This window comes from Carcharodon carcharias, chromosome 14 (genome assembly GCF_017639515.1).
Source record: "Carcharodon carcharias isolate sCarCar2 chromosome 14, sCarCar2.pri, whole genome shotgun sequence".
NCBI lineage: Eukaryota > Metazoa > Chordata > Chondrichthyes > Lamniformes > Lamnidae > Carcharodon > Carcharodon carcharias.
In genome coordinates this window covers 114,332,026-114,352,909 of record NC_054480.1, presented here as the reverse complement: position 1 = coordinate 114,352,909, position 20,884 = coordinate 114,332,026, and the positions used below count along the sequence as shown (strand labels likewise).

General features: G+C 42.2%; 1 protein-coding gene across 1 annotated transcript in view; it reads left to right on the top strand.

The window, feature by feature from the left end:
• The first annotated feature begins 3,288 nt into the window (after positions 1-3,288).
• LOC121287211 (mucosa-associated lymphoid tissue lymphoma translocation protein 1-like) overlaps positions 3,289-20,884 on the top strand; it is a 41,167-nt gene continuing 23,571 nt past the window's right edge. The window contains exons 1-7 of the mRNA XM_041204884.1: positions 3,289-3,428; positions 5,621-5,787; positions 9,320-9,477; positions 10,846-10,990; positions 13,246-13,427; positions 18,021-18,117; positions 20,150-20,197. Coding sequence (XP_041060818.1) covers positions 3,289-3,428; positions 5,621-5,787; positions 9,320-9,477; positions 10,846-10,990; positions 13,246-13,427; positions 18,021-18,117; positions 20,150-20,197 — 937 coding nt within the window. The remainder of the gene's footprint in view (positions 3,429-5,620; positions 5,788-9,319; positions 9,478-10,845; positions 10,991-13,245; positions 13,428-18,020; positions 18,118-20,149; positions 20,198-20,884) is intronic.

The following is a 20,884-nucleotide window of genomic DNA, read 5'->3' as shown; positions in this document are numbered from 1 at the left end:
TTAGTCTTATGTAAAACCTTGAAAACTAGTGGTCTGATTCCTGAGTTTCGAGTCGCATCTCAAACATAACACTTAAAATTATTGATTATGGCAGTTGTTTAAAGTTTCCCTCTGGGATTTTTAAATAACTCCACTTTACCAACTGGATCGCTCATAACAATACCTTTCCTTTAAAGCCTCGTCTGAGCAAAATAGTTTTATTAAGTCACTTACAAATTACTGGCACATTGGAGTGGCTGAAATTAATGACAAATCAAGTTTTCTTTCATATTTGAGTTTTTCACAGCTGTGTGATGGTGAAAGAGCTGTGCATGAAAAGTGAGGCCATTTCCTGACTCTTTCATTTTGGCTGTATTAACCTTCCCTGATATTGGAAAGCCAGCAGACTTTGTGGTGTATTACAAACTTTATTAATATTTGAAGTTTATTCAAGATCTGATGTACCTTCTGTTTAATTCCCTTCAACTTCAGTCAGAGGGAGCCAGACCCAAAGACACATAATTGGGTTATGAGCCCTGCTTGACCTCTGAATGAAGGAGTGAAATCAACCAGAATTATTACATTCTCCTTGTCAGACTTCTTACAACTATTTCTTAAATAGATCATAATTTCCTGGATGTTATCAGGATCCGGGCAAAGCTCCTTAGTAAATCTTCTCCCACCACAAGAGGACTGGTGTGGGGGTTCCTGAGTCTTTGATACAGAAGTCTAAATGAGACAATTGAAGTTTTAAGCATGTACAAATTTATTATAATAAAAAAGCATGCAATTACAGTGGTTATACAAAAGGTATAAATAGCAAGTTAGATAAATCCTGAAAAGTAAAGATAACTCATTCTTATTTCTACAAGAGAATCCTACGTTTATACTTTACTTGTTACAGATACAACAAGTATATATTTCAAAAGATAAACTTTCTTTTGTAAAGTTTCAAAATAAAGTAAGAATATCCATTAAATATTAAAATAATATTACCTTAACCCCCTAATATGTGAGATTCGCTAAATTCAAAACAGGTCTGCAGTCAATCTACGAGAATCTATCGAATCTAAAAATTCGAGTTTGGGCTGAGATATTTATAATGAATTTTGGGGTTGTATAATAAATGATTATTTAGAAGATGATCATTTGATCAACAATAGAACGCCCCTAATTAGTATCCTATATTTGATGAAAGGACAACCTATTATAATGAGAGTGCATGTTCAATTCCTATGAAATGTTATTTGAATTTATTCCTGAAAACTGTGATGTTGCTTAGTATTAGTGTCCAGTAAGATAATCAGACTTGAGGCCTAGCATTCTTTTATCTGATTGTGGTTTTAATTATCAGGGGTAGCATTGTATGTGCTAATGTAATGGCAGAACCATAGAATACCGTTTTTAGGTCTGTGTATTTCTTATTGGTGAACTCGCATTGTTGCGAGGGGAGTTAACCTCACTGTTTTGGCAAACTAGTTTTGACTTCTGTTGACATATGTTTTACTGTGAGTTTACCCAAAGTAATTTTTAACCTAATATTCAGGTATTAATTCCATATTATTTGACCTCATTTTCCTTCACAATTTCACACCTTAATATTGGTAACTTTCCTTCTTTCTCCAGACACTATCGGTCAGTGGGTAACTGCTGTGCTGAGCTACATAGACCAAAGGATGCCAGTCTGAATTGCCCAACCTGTGCTAACTTAGATGCTCTCAGGATGGGAAGCAGTTCAGGTAAAACAACCGACCACAACATGGATGGTTGAAAGAAGAGGGACCAAATTCAGCCATAGTTCCCAATCCTGCTAAATAGAATGTTGAGCTGGACTGTGATGCCTCCCCTACCCACCACCACCACCACCCCCCACCCCCACCCTGCACCCCCAATCCCATGAGATCAGCTAAATCAACATGGAAGAATGATTAAGTCTGAGCTCTACATCTAGATTTCCTACTTTACTATAGTCACTATACTTCACTGGCTGTAAAGCGCTTTGGCACATCCTGAGGTTGAGAGGTGCTACATAAATGCAATTCTTTTTTCCCTCTGGATTAATCTCAACAGGCAGTGTATTTACCCAATGAGCCATCAACAGAGCCATTCCAATGGTTTGTGATATAAAAACTTTTGATTCTGCTGTGTTATAACCTACAAATATTGATCTGCTTTACTGGGAGCAGATTGCTGGGCAGCAAGTGAAGTTGGGGAACATTAAATGGAAAAACAGAAGTGAGCGTTTTTTTATCTGTATCTTAGTTTCACTTCCGCAGGTTTGTGTACGTGTGTGTTTGTGTCTCTATATATACTTCCTCTTTTTTGAAGGGACCAGCAGTAAACTATTTTTCTTACCACTGTGACAAGTTGGGAGCCTATGAATGATTTATAACCAATGTGGAGCTGAACCAGCCAAAGTCCCACATGAGCATTATCTGAACCGACAGCTTGGCAGCTTCCAGAGCAGTTAACCAAAGGCAAGTTTTTAAAATCCCTTTAAAGTTAGAAAGTACTAGAAATATTCAGCAGCTCTGAAAAAAAACATGCAGGTTTTCGGTGGAAATCTGAAGGGTTCTGATGTGTAATTGCAGCATTTTATATTTTTATTTTGGAATTTGAAGCTTTACTAATTTTCTGACATTTTAAAAAATTTCAGTTAGTTATTTTCAGATTCCTTGCCTATTGTAATTAGAATGGAGTGCTGTTTAATAATGAACGTGCAATTCTCATTGCTTAGGAGTGACACGTTCCTCGTTTTCAATGGCTCATTTGTACTTCTTGAACATTTGTAGTATAGTGGCTGTAGATTGTTACCTAGAGAATCTGTCAGACTCCAGGATCAGTTAATTACTAATGTTCTTGTCTGTGCTGATGCTGACTCTTGAGCTGAATCTCATTTCTCTCCCCTTCCCTGTGCATGCACCCTTTTATATTATTCCTTTGTGAATACGTATCCCATTACCTTTTAAATGGTCCTAGCCTTTGTATGAATAGCGAGTCCTTACAAAGCAGGATTCTAATCGCAATATGTGTGGAAAAATAATTCTTCTAACTTCCCCCTTCATTTTGCCAAGAGTGCCTAATTCAACAATCAATGGAAGTAGTCTTTCCCTGTTCTTTTTTTCCATCTTTTGTAGTTTGAATTGGATCCCAGTTAGAGGACTGATTATTCCTACTCAGGCTGTGCTTCAAGTTTCTTTCTCTCCCCCTTACTCATTGTTTGCTTGGCGACACAGCTACCCCCATTGCCCATCTGCAATGCACTTCCAGCAATACTCGGCATGATTTTGAAAAGTTGAAGGAGAAACTATGGACCACTGGAGTTTGCCTTTAAATAATCTTGGGGAAGCAACACTAAGGAAGCTTGGTGTATTTCTGGATAACTGCACCAAGAAGGGATGGCGGAAACTGGCTGAAGTTATTGGCACAGACAGACGGTTTAAGTGCAGGTGAGCACACATTTACTATCCCACCACAGGACTGTTAGAAATGGTGACACAAATCCCCAATTTAAATATAATTTTACAAACTAACATTTTCTCCTGAAGGTGTGAGCCTTTAGTGGAAAGTGGGCACCAACAGCCGCATTCTGTAAATTACCTAAAGTGACCATTCTTCATGTGTGAACCAGATCATGAATTAATAGCAAAAACAGAACTACCTGGAAAAACTCAGCAGGTCTGGCAGCATCGGCGGAGAAGAAAAGAGTTGACGTTTCGAATCCTCATGACCGACTCGAAATGTCAACTCTTTTCTTCTCCGCCGATGCTGCCAGACCTGCTGAGTTTGTCCAGGTAATTCTGTTTTTGTTTTGGATTTCCAGCATCTGCAGTTTTTTGTTTTTATCTCATGAATTAATAGGTTGTTTTGCCAATGTGGAATCATCACAACTGAGCCCAAATCTGTCTGTCCAACATGAAGGAAATTCCTAGCAAATGTCACTGGAGAGTAGTCAGAAATAGGAACCATGGTTAATTTAGCCCAGGGATATTTAAGGCCAATTGTATTCGTTACCACCACCCTGTTCCAAGAACAACGAACTCAGTACAGATTGAGATTGGAGTTGTACAGGGTGCCACATTTAGCCATTGAGGATGACCACACAATTTACTTTTATAATCCCACAATAACTTAGGTCCTTATTAAATTGTCCCTCACCCTCATTGTAACTCACTTCCAGCTACCTATTGCAAACTATGTAACTCACACACAGGTATTCATTACAAACCATGTGACTCACTCTCCAGGTAAGTTGCTTGAGTATCTTTAACTTTTCATGTAGCTCACTTTTCAGTACCCCTCACTTTCATTACAATCCACTCCAAGATATGTGTTATTCTTGGAGTCACTTACTCCTAAGGCTCAGCTATTCTTGGTGATTGTGGAAAAGTGTCGGAAAGATTCAGGCAGTCGATGAAAAGATTCTCTGTCCTGTGTCAGCTTTGTTTAGTTGGTAATCTGACTTTGACTCAGAACATTGCAGGTTCAAATCCCATTCCTGGTCATAATCTAGACTGATAGTTCAGTGTGGTACAGAGAGTGTGATGCATTATCAGTGGTACGTACCAACCTTCGGATAAGATGTTAATTTAAGGCCACATCCATCTCGTCAAGAGGATACTAAAAATTCAATGGAGTTTTCCTATTGTGCCAGCCCTTCCTCAACCAACAGTACCTAACACAAGTGCTTCTCATTGCTGTTTGTGGCTATTTACAAGATGTCTGCTGTGTTTGTGCAAGACATTGACTGTATGTCTAAATAACTAATTATTTGAGTGTGTTGGGGTGTGGTGACAGGCATTACAAGGTAGTGCACAAATGTAGGCTCCTTGATTCATCAGTTGGAACGAGAGATCTCAGTGGTAAACAGCAGATGTGCTTGTGATCTTGAGGTTCTCCCTGCCGTCATGTATGTGAACAGCAAATCTAGCGCAGGATTCTGTCCACATCATTAGCACTTCATCCCTGGGTGTTCATCAAATACAGTAAATTCACAACATGGCTGCCTCAATAATAACAAACAACGCTTATTAACATCCCACAGCACAAAAACAGCAGTGTTGGAAGAAGGGTGAAGGGTGCTGACTGAAAACATGGTCAAAGAGGTTGATCTTGAGGCTTATGAAGGAGTGGAGAGAATTATCAAGGAGAAGGGTTAGGGAAATGAATGTAGAGTATGGGTTGTTACAGCTGAATGCTCTGCCCATGTCAACCACTTCCCCTGGCCACCAATGTCATTCACCCCCAACAAAGTAGATCATCAGTATGTTGAAAGAATCAAATCCCTGCACACAGACTAAACAATGTGAAAGTTAAAAGTAAGGGAAGTTTTTCACACAAAAGGTAACAAAATTTATCAGTAAGAACATGAAATGGACAATCTTAATAGGGATAGAGGAGGAGAGAGAGAGAGAAGACATTGAGGAATTATGGTAGGTATATAGGCCTAAGGAACATGGTGGGAAGGTGGGTTAACGGATGAGGTGGGTAGATGGGATTCATATCTAGATAAGGGATAGTTTTGTTGGGCTCAATAGCCTTTTCCTATCCTAAAAGTTCTCTGGTTGTATTTAGATCATAGAATGTTACAATACAGAAACAGACCACCTGGCCCATAATTTGTGTGAAAATCTATTGACAGTGAGAAGGAGTTGGAGACTTGCTCGCTGAAGGTTCTGGAACCAGATGGAAGCTCGGGCCGATATTTTATCCAGTTAATGGCAGAGCGTGGCTGCACAGTGAACCATCTAATCAGCTGTCTGCATAAGATGGGACATACAGAGGCATTGAAGTGCCTGTTGTCAGTGGGTGAGTAAGATAATGGAGATAACAGAGGATGAATCATTTGGAGGAGAGTCTGGAAACTTAGGGTACAGCAGTAATCAGGATGCTGCAGTTCATTTTTACCTCACTGTTTATTTCAAGAATGTCGAACAATGACACCTTGCACCCTAAAAAGGAAACCTGCCTAGCAGAATAATATATTGTATTTAACATATCTGCCCTTATAGAACAAAGGATCTTCTGATTTATATTGAATAATGCCACAAGATATTTACTCACAATCTTAAAAAAGTGTTATATTTGGGCGGTGGGGGAGTTGTGGGGGTGGGAGGGGGGGGCGTGGGGGGTTGGTGGAGTACTCCTGCATCCTGGCCCACAAGCTGTGCTGGAAAAGCATTTACCTATTTCACGCAACTGACCTCACCTTTTAATTGCTGTGTTCCCTGAAGCACTAGAACAGGTCAGGCAAGATTTAATTAAATAGCAGCAGAAGCTCAAGGAACTGAATGGCCTACTCCTGTTCCAGAGTGAGATTCAAATTCCTCAGCAGAGGAATACAATCCTGTCCTTACGTAATACATACTAGATCAATATTATAAACAGCTTCTCTTTGGGATTGACGTGCCTCCAAGACAGTAATTGAAATTTGAGACCAAACAATTCACCTGTGACAGACATGTTAATCTGTCACCTAAACCTAGGCAGGTCCATAGGACTCCAGGGTATACAAATGGTGAGTAGTATGGAATTGTAGAACTGGTACCGAGGATGCTCGCCATTCATCTGCCGATAACCTTACTGGCCAAAGCCTTATTGGATTGCGTTGGAAAAGCAGCAGGAAACCTAGCAATAATTAATTTCTTAGCCTGTTGAATCCCAGCAGTAGCCCAATGCATACATGCACCCCTAAACCTTGGTTGTGTGGACCTGTGCCTATTCTCTGTGCAAATTATCTGGTCATTATCACATTCCTCTTTGTGGGACCTTGTGCTCAAATTGGTGCATTTCCTGCATCACAACAGTGACCACATTTATAAAAAATAGTGCTTAACTGGCTGTGAAGTGCTATGGCAATCTGAGGTCATGAAGGGTGCTGTATAGCTCCAAGTTTTTCTTCATTTCGATAAGTGGAGAGAGATGTGTGCACCAGGCAAACAGAAACGCTACCTGAGTAGATTTCTCAGGAGTCTAGTTCAGAGACCAACACATGACCTGCTGGGTTGCTCCATGTGCTACACATCATCATCCTCGTGAGTTCTCTGCCTGAAGGCAGGTCCTTGGCGATTAATCAATGAACCGCAGCTCTATATATAATATATATATTCCACATTATATGCTGTGATTTTTGTTATAGTTATGGCAAGGAGACAGACTACCTCAGCTAGAATGGGGATCGAGTTGATGTTAATCTGAACTACGTTCTAACCATCTCGACAACTGAGCTAACCAGCCCCAACAACCCCCTGCCAGACATACGGCATACAAAAATAAATTACAAATAGAAAGTTAAAGACACTCAGAGGAATTGAAATAACGTCAAGAATGTGTCCAGAGAGTTTGTAAGTTTTTCCATTGAAAATAGGAATTGAAACTTTGCTCATGGGCATACATTGAACTATGTACTGTACAGTTAAAGTAAGTCAGGAAAGTATAGTCGGAGCACAGTGTGAGATCAACTCGGCTGAAAGCCTTTAAGCCTATTTGGTCCCACCTCCTAGAATACCCGCTATTCCGTCTTCCTTACAGGATGGAACTGTTTCTTAAATGACTGGAACTTTGGCCTCAGCTACCCTGCCTGATAACATATTCTAGCTGCTGAACACTTGTTGGGGCTTTTGCCTTCACCCTGCCTTTCATCTGGCTCCCATCTAGCGTTGCTCCCAAACTGTCATATTGGGCTTGAAGCTCTGGCTCTGTTTCTCTCTCCACAGATGCTGCCAGACCTGCTGAGTTTTTCCAGCACTTCCTCTTTTCAATTCAGATTTCCAGCATCTGCAGTATTTTTCTTTTATTACTATTAAGTGTGGTTGTTATGTGGACTAATAATACAGGGGTAAAAGCAAAATATTGCGGATGTTGGAAATCTGAAACAAAAACAGAAAATGCTGGAAAAACTCAGCAGGTCTGGCAGCATCTGTGGAGAGAGAAACAGAGTTAACGTTTTGACTCTGTATGGCTGTTCTTCAGAGCAATAATACAGGGTACTGGGCTACCAATCCAAGAAATGAAGAGTCCAAATCCTACAATGGCATTTTGGGAATTGGAATCAGATTTTTAGAAATCTGGAAATAAAAGTTTGATATCTGTAAAAGTGGCTTTGAAATTGTTGGATTGCTGCAAGACTACAATTGGTTCACTTTTCCTGGGAAAGAAACCTGCCATCCTTTCCTGGTCTGGCCTATATGTAAATCTCGACTCCTAATTGGCCCATGTGGTCAAGAAAACCACTCAGTTTTATCAAAAGTGATGCTAGAAGGGAGCCCACAACCACCCTCCCTGCAAATAACAATGAGAAAGAAATGAAGACTTGCCATGATGCCTGCATTTCAAGAATGGAAAAAATATGATACAGATCTGTCAGCCAAAGAGTAAGAAACATATGGAATAATCTGTCAACCAGGGGAGCAGAGGCAGAATGTTGGGGGTACTCAGAATAGAATTATAGGGCTTAATTATCCCCCCATTGGGGAGGAAGTTGATGGGTGGGTGCATGCGGGCGCAGTTCTGATCGGCAACCCCAATTGGAGGCGCGGCGCCATTTTACATGGGTGGGCCAATTAAGGCCCGCCCAGTGTGATGTCTGCAGGGAAGCCCTATGCGCTCCATTTGCGGGCAGAGGTGAGGGGGGGGGTGGGTGGGGTGGGGGCGATTCCTAAAATCGAGAGTGTGCTGTTTCGTGCATGCGCACGAAAGAGTGCACTCATCTACCTGAGGCTAAGTGCAGCCTCAGGGAGATCGGCTCAAAATGTGAAAAAGCTCAAAACAGAAAAATAAAATTTCTCTTACATGTCCCCTCATGTGACAATGTTGCATGAGTTGGGACATGTTCATAATTTCTAAAAAACTTTATTCAAAATTTTAAAGCCCTACATGAAAACTCATCCCGCCCGTGGATGAGGTTTCATGTTTTTTCTATTTCCCGCTGGGGCTCCTGGCCTGCCTGCCAACCTAAAGGTTGGACGGGCAGGTCCACTAATTACTTTAATTTCTCTGTCAATGGCCTCAATTGGCCATTGATAGGTCAGCAGGTGTGCAGCTGATTTTGCTGCTCCCCTGCCTTCCTGAAAATTTAAATGGAGCGTGGTGACGTCAGGAGTTCCGCCTAACGTCACCGCCCATCATTTTACGCATTGGCGAGCGCCCCCCCCCCCCGCTCGCCGACCGGGAAATCCTGGCCTTGGTTTACTTGAAGTCAAGAGAGTAAAATCCAGCCCATATAGTGCTAATAGCTTGATGCTTGATGGGAAGAAGGTGGTTAAGGGGGATCTCATTGAAGTAGATAGTATATTGTTATGGTGAGGTCTACTTCTTGATATCTCCGTTCTTGCTTTGTTAGGGTTGCTGATGTCTGGCTTTCCCTCAACCCCGGATACTATACGTATCATTGTGCAGCCCAAACAACAAGATGCTACTGTTGGAGATAGGGTCTCTCTCTGCTGCCAGGCCATTGGGCCCCCAGGTCTCGGCTATCAGTGGTTTCGAGGAAAGCAGGAGGTAAGAGTGGTGACTTCAGCCATCCTCTTATCATGGTAGACATTCACAGGACATTTGTTTAAAATAAGTCTTTTATATTGTCTGGAATGCCCGATGAATGCCTGGTCCCTTTAATAAATATTGGGACAGAGGTACATCTCATTAAAGTGGGACAGGTAAGGCAACCAAAATTCTGGACTTGCGAAGGGCCAGCTGCGGATAATCTACAATGAGCATTATTGTGAGACATTTGGCCTATTTTCTACAGGCTGGTAGAAAGTTACTGGCTGAAGGTGATGTAGGTGGGATAAAGGCCATGGTAAGGGGGTTCATGTTTGAATCCTCGCATTCAGGTTTCAGCCTTGCCATGTATTGAAATTGACCTATCCAAAGTCACAAATGACATTCAATGTGACTGTAACATGTGAACAATCCCTCCTCTTGACCTAAGTGCAGTCTTTGACAGGATTGGTCACACCATCCTCCTCCAACACCTCTCCATTGTCATCCAGTTGGGACTGCATTCACCTGATTCCATTCTTATTTAATTGAATCCATTAATTGAACTGCACTGACTTCTCTTCCTGTTCTTACCATTGGGCCAACTCCCATTTCTCATTTACATGCTGCCCCGTCGGCGACAACATCCGAAAACACAGTATTAGTTTCCACGTGTACACTGACCACACCCAGTTCTACTTCACCACCACCACCTCCTTCACTGCCTCTAAATGATCAGACTGCTTCTCCAACATCCAGCACCAGATGAACAGAAATTTCCTCCAATTAAATATTGGGAAGACTGAAGCCATTGTCTTTGGTTCTTGCCACAAACTCCATTTCCTAGCCACTGACTCCATCCCTCTCCCTGGCAACTGCCTGAGAATAAACCAGACTTTGCTAAATTGCTGTAATATCTGACCCTGGACTTCCATTTGAACCATCGCTAAGGCCGTCTATTTCAACCTTTCCACTTTTCTACATCGCTTTCTTCCTTTAAGATGCTTCTCAAAACCTACCTGTTTAATCAAGCTTTTGGTCATCTTCCTTAATATCTCCTTGTGTAGCTTGGTGTCATATTTAATTTTATATCGCCCCATGAAGCACGTTGGGATTTTTTATTACATTCATAACTAAATAACTGCAAGTTGTTGCTTGTATTTTGACTGTGGATAGGATAAAGGGTATTGTACATGAACTGCGTGTGGGGGCTGGTGAGGGCGTTTAAATGGGTGGGGTAGAGTCAGTGATGGGATAGATTATATGTAGGTTATGGGAGGAACAGGATTGATCAGCAAAAGATTGTTTCTCATGCCTTTTCTTCATGGACTGTTTGTTAAGCGGCATTGTCACCCCATTCAATCTCGCTACGAACTTTCTTTTGTCTAGGTCAAGGGTGGAGACTCCTCGGAGCTTCTCTTCAACTCTGTTGACCTTGATGATGGTGACTGGTATGTCTGTAGGGTTCACTGTGGAGCCCACTATTTGTTTTCCAAATGGGTCCGGCTCCGAGTTGCCAGCAGCTCAACAACAAGTAAGTTAAAAATTTTGTAAGAGTTGAGTTTCCAGAATCAGGAAATTGCTCTGGTTAGGTTTCACTTCAAATTTCCACTAAAATTCATTTCCACAAGCACAAGAGCAAAACCTTCCATCAACCAGGGCACTTAGGCAGTGTAACAGAACATATTTTTTCATTAGACTATGCCTTAATGCATTTAACTGTGGAAACTTGGTACAATGGGTTTATCAGCATTGAAAAATGTTTAAAAATTAAACATTTTAGTCCAGGTTCTCAATTCTCCACCTGTGAGTAATCAATACAAAATCACTAAAAATGAATTTAGAAGATTAAATTGAACCTTTTACTGCTTTCATTGGTGTGCATTAGTCAGTTTCTTAGTAAATGAACTATCATTTTACAGGAAGAACTTTTAAGATGTGCCTCCCAGTGTCTGTGTGCCTAAGAAAATGAGCACAATTGGTGTTCTTTTACTCTTTCATGAGACGTGGGTGTCGCTGATTAGGCCAGAATTTTTATTGCCCTTTGCTAATTGTCCTTGACAAAATGGGGGTGAGCTGCTTTTTTGAACCGCTGCAGTCCATGTGGTGTAGGTACACCCACAGTGCTGTTAGGGAGGGAGTTCCAGGATTTTGACCCAGTGACAGTGAAGGAGCAACGATATATTTCCAAGTCAGGATGGTGTGTGACTTGGAGGGGAACTTGCAGGTGGTGGTGTTCCCATGCATCCTCTGCTCTTGTCCTTCTAGGTGGTAGGTGTTGCTGGTTTGGAAGGTGCTGCCGGTGTAAGCTTGTAAATTTAGTCAAGCATAGTCAGTTTTGTGCACGGGGCCTGATTCATTCAAATTTGAATCTTGAACCAATGTAAAAGATCATGGAAAACACAAGCGTGAGTAGTTGTCAGGGTAACCCACCCACATTTAACATTCCCAAGACTTCTGCATTGGTTTGCCTGATCCCCTCCAGATTGCATTGGAATCTGATTGCAAGGGTGGTAGAAAGCTCCCCCCATGATTTATAAGCATAGCAAGAAAGCTACACATTACTGTACCTGATGTACATGGAGGGTCCTGGGTTTGATGCCTGCTCTTTGCTGAGTTAATTGACCTTGGTTGGCATAAAGGGCCAATATTGCTTTAAGAAGCCATGAAGTGTAGATTGACTACAGCACCTGTGATAGCTGCTCGATATTCTTAGCTCTGCTGGTTCCTTCCTCTTTTCTGTATCCTGTATCTTGGTGCGGTCATTTTCCATTAGAGTTGCTACCTACTGATTTAACCTTAAAACCCACTCCTTCCTGCACACGCAGCATGGCTGCCAGAAATTGAGGCTTGTTTCAAAGCCGCCTGTGTCTGCATGTCCATAACTCTCACTTTCTAAATCTTACAAGATTTGTCTGTTCAAGATGAATGAGATTGTGGAGTAAAAATGAGTTCTGCTGAAGGCTCATTAGGACTCGAAATGTCAACTCTTTTCTTCTCCGCCGATGCTGCCAGACCTGCTGAGTTTTTCCAGGTAATTCTGTTTTTGGTTGAGATTGTGGAGTTGTTAGGTTAGTGTTGGTCAGTGGTTCATCAAGGGCCACACTCCCAGCCATTCTCCACAATACTGCACTCTGCTGATCTCCCAGTCATTTCCTGTTTTCACTCACATTCTTCTGAGTAGGTGCCAAGAACAAGACAATTGCTGAGTTGGCTTATCACAGTCAGGTGTTATCATAGGTTTCAGCACCTGAGGAGTTCAAAGTGGGTCAGAGTTCCTGATGCCGATTACCATCCAGTGATCATGCCCAATAGGGGCATTTCTGTGAAATTCGGTGAGGCTGGGATTGGATATCCTGCAAACACACATCGAATGCATGGTTTAGTGAGATATTAGAGGAGAGCACAGGAACTGCCAGAGCCTGCACCCCAGCCAGGCCCACACTTTTCTCAGCTGATGGCCACAGGGCACATTCCAGCAGGGCTCATTTGATGCTGATCAGGAGCAGGCAGAATGAACTTCACCTCACTCAGCGACATTGAGGCCAATTGCAGCAGCTCCTGCTCCTCCCACTAGTGCAAACTTGGGAAAACTCAACTAATATAGCACTGGCCAGGGATCAAAGCCAGGACCTTCTGACATGTATGTCTCAGTAGCACAATGAGTGCTCCTTCTCCCCACTACCCCAGTAGGGTTGACCTGCTCTGGTGATGTCTGATTTAGCTGAGGTCGAGCACAGTTGATCTCGCATTTCCCATTACAATGGAATCTTTGTTTTGTTTCACCAGGAGAGAGTGGGTTTGGTCTGACTTTGAACAGGGTGCACATTTTGGTGCATCCGAACTCACTGACCCTGAAGGAGGGTGATAGCTTGGTACTTCCTTGTTATGCTGTGGGTGATCCTCCGCCAAAGTACCAGTGGTTTCAGAACAACCGAATGTTGCCCGAAGCAAATGAACCGTATCTAAAGGTTTGTGACCATTTCTGGCTCAAGTGATTGGCTATGCCTTCAGTATTTGGCTCAAATAGAGGCCAGTTCTTTCTTGAATGTTAGAAGTAATATCCCTTCTGCTGTCACACTGCCTGGGCTGGGCAGTTTTTTAACTCATTCACTCATGTTGAAACAACAACTTGTTTTTCTTGAGCAGCTTTAATGTAGTAAATCGTCACAAAGTACTACACAGGACTGTTAGCAAGCAAGATTTGACACCGAGCCACATAGAATTATTAATGGCCCAAAGATTGGTCAAATAGGGAGGTTTTAAGAAGTGTCTTAAAAGAGGAAAGTGAAGTAGAGAGGTGGAGAGGTTTAGGGAGGGAATTTCAGAGCTGAAGGCACAACCGCCAGTGGTAAAACAATTATAATCAGGGATGCTAAAGAGGCCAGAGTTCAGAGTGCAGATACCTTGGAAGATTGTAAGGCTGGAGGAGGTTACAGAGACAGGGAGGGCCAAGGCCAGGGCCAGATCTGAAAACAAGGATGAGAATTTCAAAAATCAAGACATCGCTTAACAAAGAGCCAAAGCAGGACAGTGAGGACAAAAAAGGTGGCTAAATGGGACTTGATGTAGGTTGGATGCCCTCAATTTACAAAGGATAGAAAATAGGTGGCTAGCCAGGAGTGTATTGGAGTAATCAAGTCTAGAAGTAACAAAGGCAAGAATGAGGATTTCAGCTACCATGGTGTTGAGACAGGAGTAGAGCTGAGTGATGTCAACGTACTGATGCTGTGTCACTGAGGAGCAGCATGTAGATGAGAATAAGGTTAGAGCCAAGGATAGATCCTTGGGGGACACCAGAGGTAATGGTACAGGAGTAAGAAGTGAAGCCTTTGCAGGTGATTCTCATGCTATGGCTGGATAGACAGTTGAGTGCAGTCTCCACCTGGCTGGATGACAATGAAGAGGCATAGTGGATGAGGATGGTATGGTCAGCCATGAAAAAGGCTGCAGACAGGTCTGGAAGGATGAGGGGAGATAGTTTATCATTGTTACAGTCACAAACAATGCCATCTGTAACTTTGGTAAGTGTACAATTGTAGGGTTGGAAACCTAAATGGCGAGATTCAAAAGTTGAGTCCACGGTAAGGTGGGAATGGATTTGGAAGATTGATAGTATGTTTATTTAAGAACTTTTGAGCAGAAAGAGAGGTTCACAAGGACGGAGAGATCAAGTGTTGTTTTTTGAGGAGACGTGCACTAATATTATACTAATTATGCAAGCTCATTTAAGAACAAGAAATGTCCATTAGATCCAATGACCACATTCCCTCAGTATAATTGATCAGCCTGACCTACAGCAACTTTCACCAGATTCCTCTGCACCACCTTCTCAGCAGCTCCCCCAATCTCCTCCCGTCTCAGAAATGCATCTAATTATATTGCGCCTACCTTCTATTTATATAGCCCTCTTCAGATTCTTCCATGGTAACTTATTTCACTGTATGATTCTCTTTTGGGTGAAGAATTCACTGAATTCCCTTTGTTGCTTATCTCTAATTGGTGTCTGCGTCACCGTAATATTAAACCAATAGAATGCAAACAAAATTTAACAAGTAGTTAATTTACTTAAAGATGAAGTGTCCCAAGTCTGGAGTTGTTGATGATTTTAGCAGGCAAATGTTTGTCTGACATTCCTCCATCACTATTTAAGCAGGGGTTAAGCTTTTGGTCCTAAATAATAACTATCTTAGAAATCTTTTACTTTCCTTCTTAAAATGCTGAGATGTGCCTTCAGACTTGTAGGCTACAAGTCTATGGAGGCTATTGTGTAGTTTACGATCCACTGGCCCCTGGACTTTCAGCCCTGACTGTTGGGCCACAGGAAGAATATGTACACTTGAAAGGGTGCAAAGAAGAGCAAAGAGACTGAATCCAGCAAAAAGAGTATGAGGCAGCTCTGGTTGAGAAAGAACAAACCAAAAACAGAAATACCTGGAAAAACTCAGCAGGTCTGGCAGCATCAGCGGAGAAGAGCACAGTTGACGTTTCGAGTCCTCATGACCCTGTGGTGTTGAAGGGTCATGAGGACTCGAACGTCAACTGTGCCCTTCGCCGATGCTGCCAGACCTGCTGTGTTTTTCCAGGTATTTCTGTTTTTGTTTTGGATTTCCAGCATCCGCAGTTCTTTGCTTTTATCTCTGGTTGAGAAAGATGTTGATTAAGATGCAGGTCTCACTAAGAGTTATATAACATCAAATTATCAAGTGATAGTGGTGGGTGAAACCCAGAATATTCTGATTAACCCAGAAAAGTAGGACACAAACAGAAATTGGGGAAAAGTAAGTTTCAATAATCTATCTGGAAAAAATTCTTTGACCAAAGTGTACAGAATATTTGGAATAATCAGCCAATTAGAGAAATAGAAGCGGCAGCAGGATTATTCAAATTACAGTTCAACGCTAGGATGGGAGAGTTAATATACAAAGGGCTGCAATAAGGTACCAGAAGGGCAGGTTTTGTTTAGAGAGCTATTGTATGATAGGCTTCAATGAAAAATTGAATGAGCTCAGTGTGCTTCAGTGTGAGTAAAATACAATAGGAATGGACTTCAATAAGTTTAATTTGTGATCTTTATCCTGTTTATGATCCTCTGGGATCACACCCTGAAATTTGGAGATTGGTGCAGATTTTGAAGAACTTAGTTTTAATTGCCTTCAATCAGTCTTGAAATGCAAATTTGTTTCTAGCCAAGATTTCAAAATTCATGTGGTCATATTATAGATATGTCTTTAGGTCTCATGACAGAGAGAGGCTCCACTGAGTGTCCCGTAGTCTGACATTGCCTGGATGTGTAAGCTGAAGACACTAAAGCTGGACGATGATAAATATTACAATGCACTGTATTTGAGGATTGTGTTTTTCAAGGTGGAGAATGGGAGTGCTGGGTTCATGGGATGAAGCAATTGTCTTACGAGGAAAGATTGGACAGATTGGGTCTGTATCTATTGATGTTTAGAAGAATGAGAGGTGATCATATTGACACATACAAGATCCTGAAGGGACTTGACAGGGTGGTTGCTGAAGGGATGTCTCCCCTTATGGGAGAGACTAAAACTAGGGGACATATCTTAAAAATAAGATGTTTCCCATTTAAGATGGAGATGAGAAATTTCTTCTCTCACAGGGTCACTAGTCCCTTCTGCAGAGAGCACTGGAGGCAGGGTCATTGAATATTTTTAAGGCTGAGCTAGATAGATTCTTGACTGACAAGGGAGCAAAGGGTATAGCGGTAGACAGGAAGATAAGAGGCCATAATCAGATTAGCCAGGATCTTATCAAAAGAAGAACAGGCTCGAGGGGCCAAATGGCCTACAACTGCTCCTAATTCATACGTTTGTATCAGGAGTCCTGCTTTTGCCTCTCTGTCAGCATTAAGCACACCCAGTTCAGGTCCAGCAGATGTTAGATGTAAGTTTGGATTTCCTGATTACCACACTCAATCACCTGACAAACACTTTCACTTTCTGCTCAAGAGATTTGGTGAATTTAATTTGTTTTGTTTCTGAATGTTGGGTGTAATTCCTCGGGCACTAGCAGTACTCCCATGAAATATAGAGAAAGGACTTGCATTTGTCTAGCACCTTTCACTACCTCAGAATAGCCAAATGCACTTTACAGCAAAAAGAAGTACTTTTGAAATGTGGAAACGTGGCAGTCAATTTTCAGACAGAAAGTTCCCACAAATGAAATAGGCAGACACCTGATTAAGGTGTTGGTTGAAGGATAAATATTGGGATACCAGAACTCCCCTGCTCTTTCTCAAATATTGCCCTGGAATCTTTTATGTTGGCCTGACGGGACACAGGTAGCCTTGGTTTAAATGTTTTATTTGAAAAAAGAGTCCTCTGACAATGCAGCGCTCCCTCATTACTGAACTGAACAGCCAGCTAGGATTATACGCTCAATTCTCTGGAGATGGGCTGAACCCATGATCTTCTAATTCAGAGGCAAGAGAGACACCATTGAGCCATGGCTATCCTCCTTTACTTTATGACTGATCATTCTTGAGAGCGTCAGTAGGATGATGAACCATGAAGAACGAGGAAGCCTGGTCCTCTCCTTACCTGATGCTCATGTGCATGCAATTCCAGCAGGGATCCCCAGAGAACCAACAAGAGCAGGGTTCCTGCTGATTGGCCCCTCCTAGACCTAGAGGCACTGAGATCAAATGCAACATTCTACCTCCCCCCTCTTCCTGCTGGGATGAGATCAACCAACTTGAACGCAGAACCAAAGACCTTCTAAGCACCTGGGGCCTCCCTATTGATTGCCACTGAAGCCCTAGGGCAAGTTGTAAGTTGTTGTTGGAGACCTTGATGTCTTGTGCCTCAGCATTGTAAGCTTCATTGTAAGACCAACTCCATGTTAAAGGACAATGAGTAGACGTGGGCCATACTCTTCCTTCTATGGAAAGGAGTCAAAGGAAAACTTGTTGGTTTAACCGAGCTGGTTCTCTGTTCTTACAACCAACTTACTGCCTGAAAGAACATTATCAAATGGTGGCATGAATTATCTCATCAGGAAAGGTGTACTTATTTCCCTGTTATCAATTTTAAACCCAGATCAATGGAGTCACGACTGCTGATCGTGGGCACTATTGTTGTCATGTGTTCAATCTTTATCATGAGGTCTGGAGCAAGATTGTAGCTGTGGAGATCGGTATGTTCAATGTAATTATCATATATCTCGGTGTGTAATTTAACCCAGTGCATAAGACAACCCCATTGTTTTGATCCCAAAAATTATGATTTTGCATACACTTGGCATGTAAGTCAACCCCTCTTTTCAACCATGACATGCTATACTCACATTAGTAGTCAGCCTCAATTTTTCACCTCATAAATGCATGTTTTGCTTATCGATACCTTACAACTAGGCACAAGAGATCAAGCAGGTGATACGGGCTGTGTTGCGAAGATGCATGGAAGCTTTAGATACGCCCACTCTTTTTGTCGGATGCTGATGACATTTCAAAAAGGCAACTACCCACTCCCACTCCAGCAGTTCACTTTTATACTTGGTGTATACATCAAACCCCATTGTTGGAAAAATTTTTTGAGTCTTCAAAGGTTGACATATACACCAATGTCTATGCTAATTGTCCCTCTGGAAAATTTTCTACTCTGTTTTCTCCTCTCATCTCCTTAAAAACTGACTCGTACTGAGGTATGGTTTTATTATTGCCCAAAATTATGTTTCTTCTTTATCCTTTAATAACCCAATCAATACCTTCTTCAATGAAGCTTTTCTTGTGGGCACTGATGAAGGTAATGTTTTCAGAATGGCTTCGCTCATCCAACACGCTGTTGCTCAAATCCTATGTCACATCATCTATTTATTGCTATCGACTGCCAGGTACCTCTTCAATGAGAACAGTCTATTTGACCATGTCTGCCTGATGAGGCCTGTCTTATCCTCACCTACTATCAACACAAATGGCAGAGATCACTGGATAAATACAGGAACCCTGGTTGTTTTTTTCATTTCCCTAGTCTAGAGGCACTGAGGCTAATTGTAGCATCCCTACTGCTAACCTGGCTATGGTTAGCTGATGGAATACTCTCCTCTTGCCTGGATGAGTACAATTCCAACAACACTCAAGAATTTCAATACTATCAAGGTCAAAGCAGCAGCTAGATAGGCACCCCATCGACCACCTTAAACATTCACTCCTTCCACCTCTGGAGTACAGTGTACCGTCGCCAAGCCTTTGTTGACTGCACCTTCCAAACCCACAACTTCTGCCACCTAGAAGGACAAGGGCAGCAGCTGTATGGGAACACCACCACCTGCAAGTTCCCCTTCAAGCTACACACCATCCTGATTTGGAAATATATCCCTGTTCCTTCACTATCCTGGAACTCCCTTCCTAACAGCACTGTAGGTGTACCTACACCACATGGACTGCAGTGGTTCAAGAAGGCAACTCACCACCACCTTCTCAAGGGCGATTATGGATGGACAACAAATGCTGGCCTTGCCAGCAACACCCACGTCCCGTGAATGAATAAAAAATCTGTTGATGTGATGAGATTGGCAACTTGGAGCTTGCGAGCTCAACCCCTCCTTTGGCAAGTTGTGAAACTCAACTCAAAATAAATTTTGATAATTTGTGGGCTGCCGACGCTAATCAATATGCTTCTAAAAAAAACCCAGCTACTTTGCCAGTGCCCATCAGAAAATTGAGCCCGCCAATGTCCCCAGTCTGATGACCACATTGTTGACTCTTCATGTTCTCTAGTGTGGCTGAGCAAATCACTCATTTTATAAACAAATGCTGCCAAGTTCAATGATAAACATCATCGTTACTCCTCAGAGCAGTCAGAGCAGTAAAAGTGGCCTTGCCAGTGTAAACCACATCCTGAGAACTAATTATATGTATTTTTTTTAAAAAGCACAGACTGGGTGATTGACCTTTGGATCTTTGGGTCCTATATAATTCAGTTTAATATTTGGTGTTGCACTTATTGCAGAAATAATAAAACTTAAACCCTGATTGAAAAAATACAAATCTTTTACTATCAACTTAGCACCTAAGTGAAATGTGAGGCATTGAGATGTGTTCTAGCTGCTGTGTTTTTTCCTGCATTGCAATGTCAATATCAACTTGAGGACTTTTTATTTTAACAAACCTCCACTGTTGTCATGGTTACCGCTGTCACAAGTTCATATTTCTTCTTTATCCTTTCAGGACCCAATACCTCCTTTAATGAGGCATTCCTCGTGGGCACTGATGAAGGTAATGGTTTCTGAATGGTTTAGCTTATCCAACACACTTGCCCATATTCTATTTCATGTCATGTGGCAATCACCCAAAACCTCCATGCTCACTGACCGATATTGGTTCCCAGTCTCCCAGAGTCTCCAATTTAAATATTTTACTCTCATGTATAATTCCCTGCATTGCGTCTCACCTCCCTATCTCTGTTTCCTGTTCCAGCCCTTTAGCCTGCTGAGGACTCTGCGTTTCTTCAACTCTGGCTCTTGTAAACTGACACTCCTTCGCCCAACCATTGGTGGATGTGCCTTCAGACTTTCATGCCATAAGCTCTGGAATTTCCTCTTTAAATCTTCGCACCTCCCCCTTCAGCTTAAAACTAAGCACTTTGACCAGTTTTTTAGTCACCAGTCCTAATATCTTTCTTTGCCTTGGTGTCTGAATAAACTTCTGTGAAATATCTTTGAGCGATCTTGTGATGGGTCAGAATCCTGGTCAGTGAGGGTCAGAATCCCGGTCAGTGAGGGTCAGAATCCCAGTCAGTGAGGGTCAGAATCCCGGTCAGTGAGGGTCAGAATCCCGGTCAGTGAGGGTCAGAATCCCGGTCAGTGGGGGTCTGAATCCAGTGGGTGAGGGTCAGAATCCTGGTCAGTGGGGTCAGAATCCGGTCGGTGAGGGTCAGAATCCAGTCAGTGAGGATCTGAATCC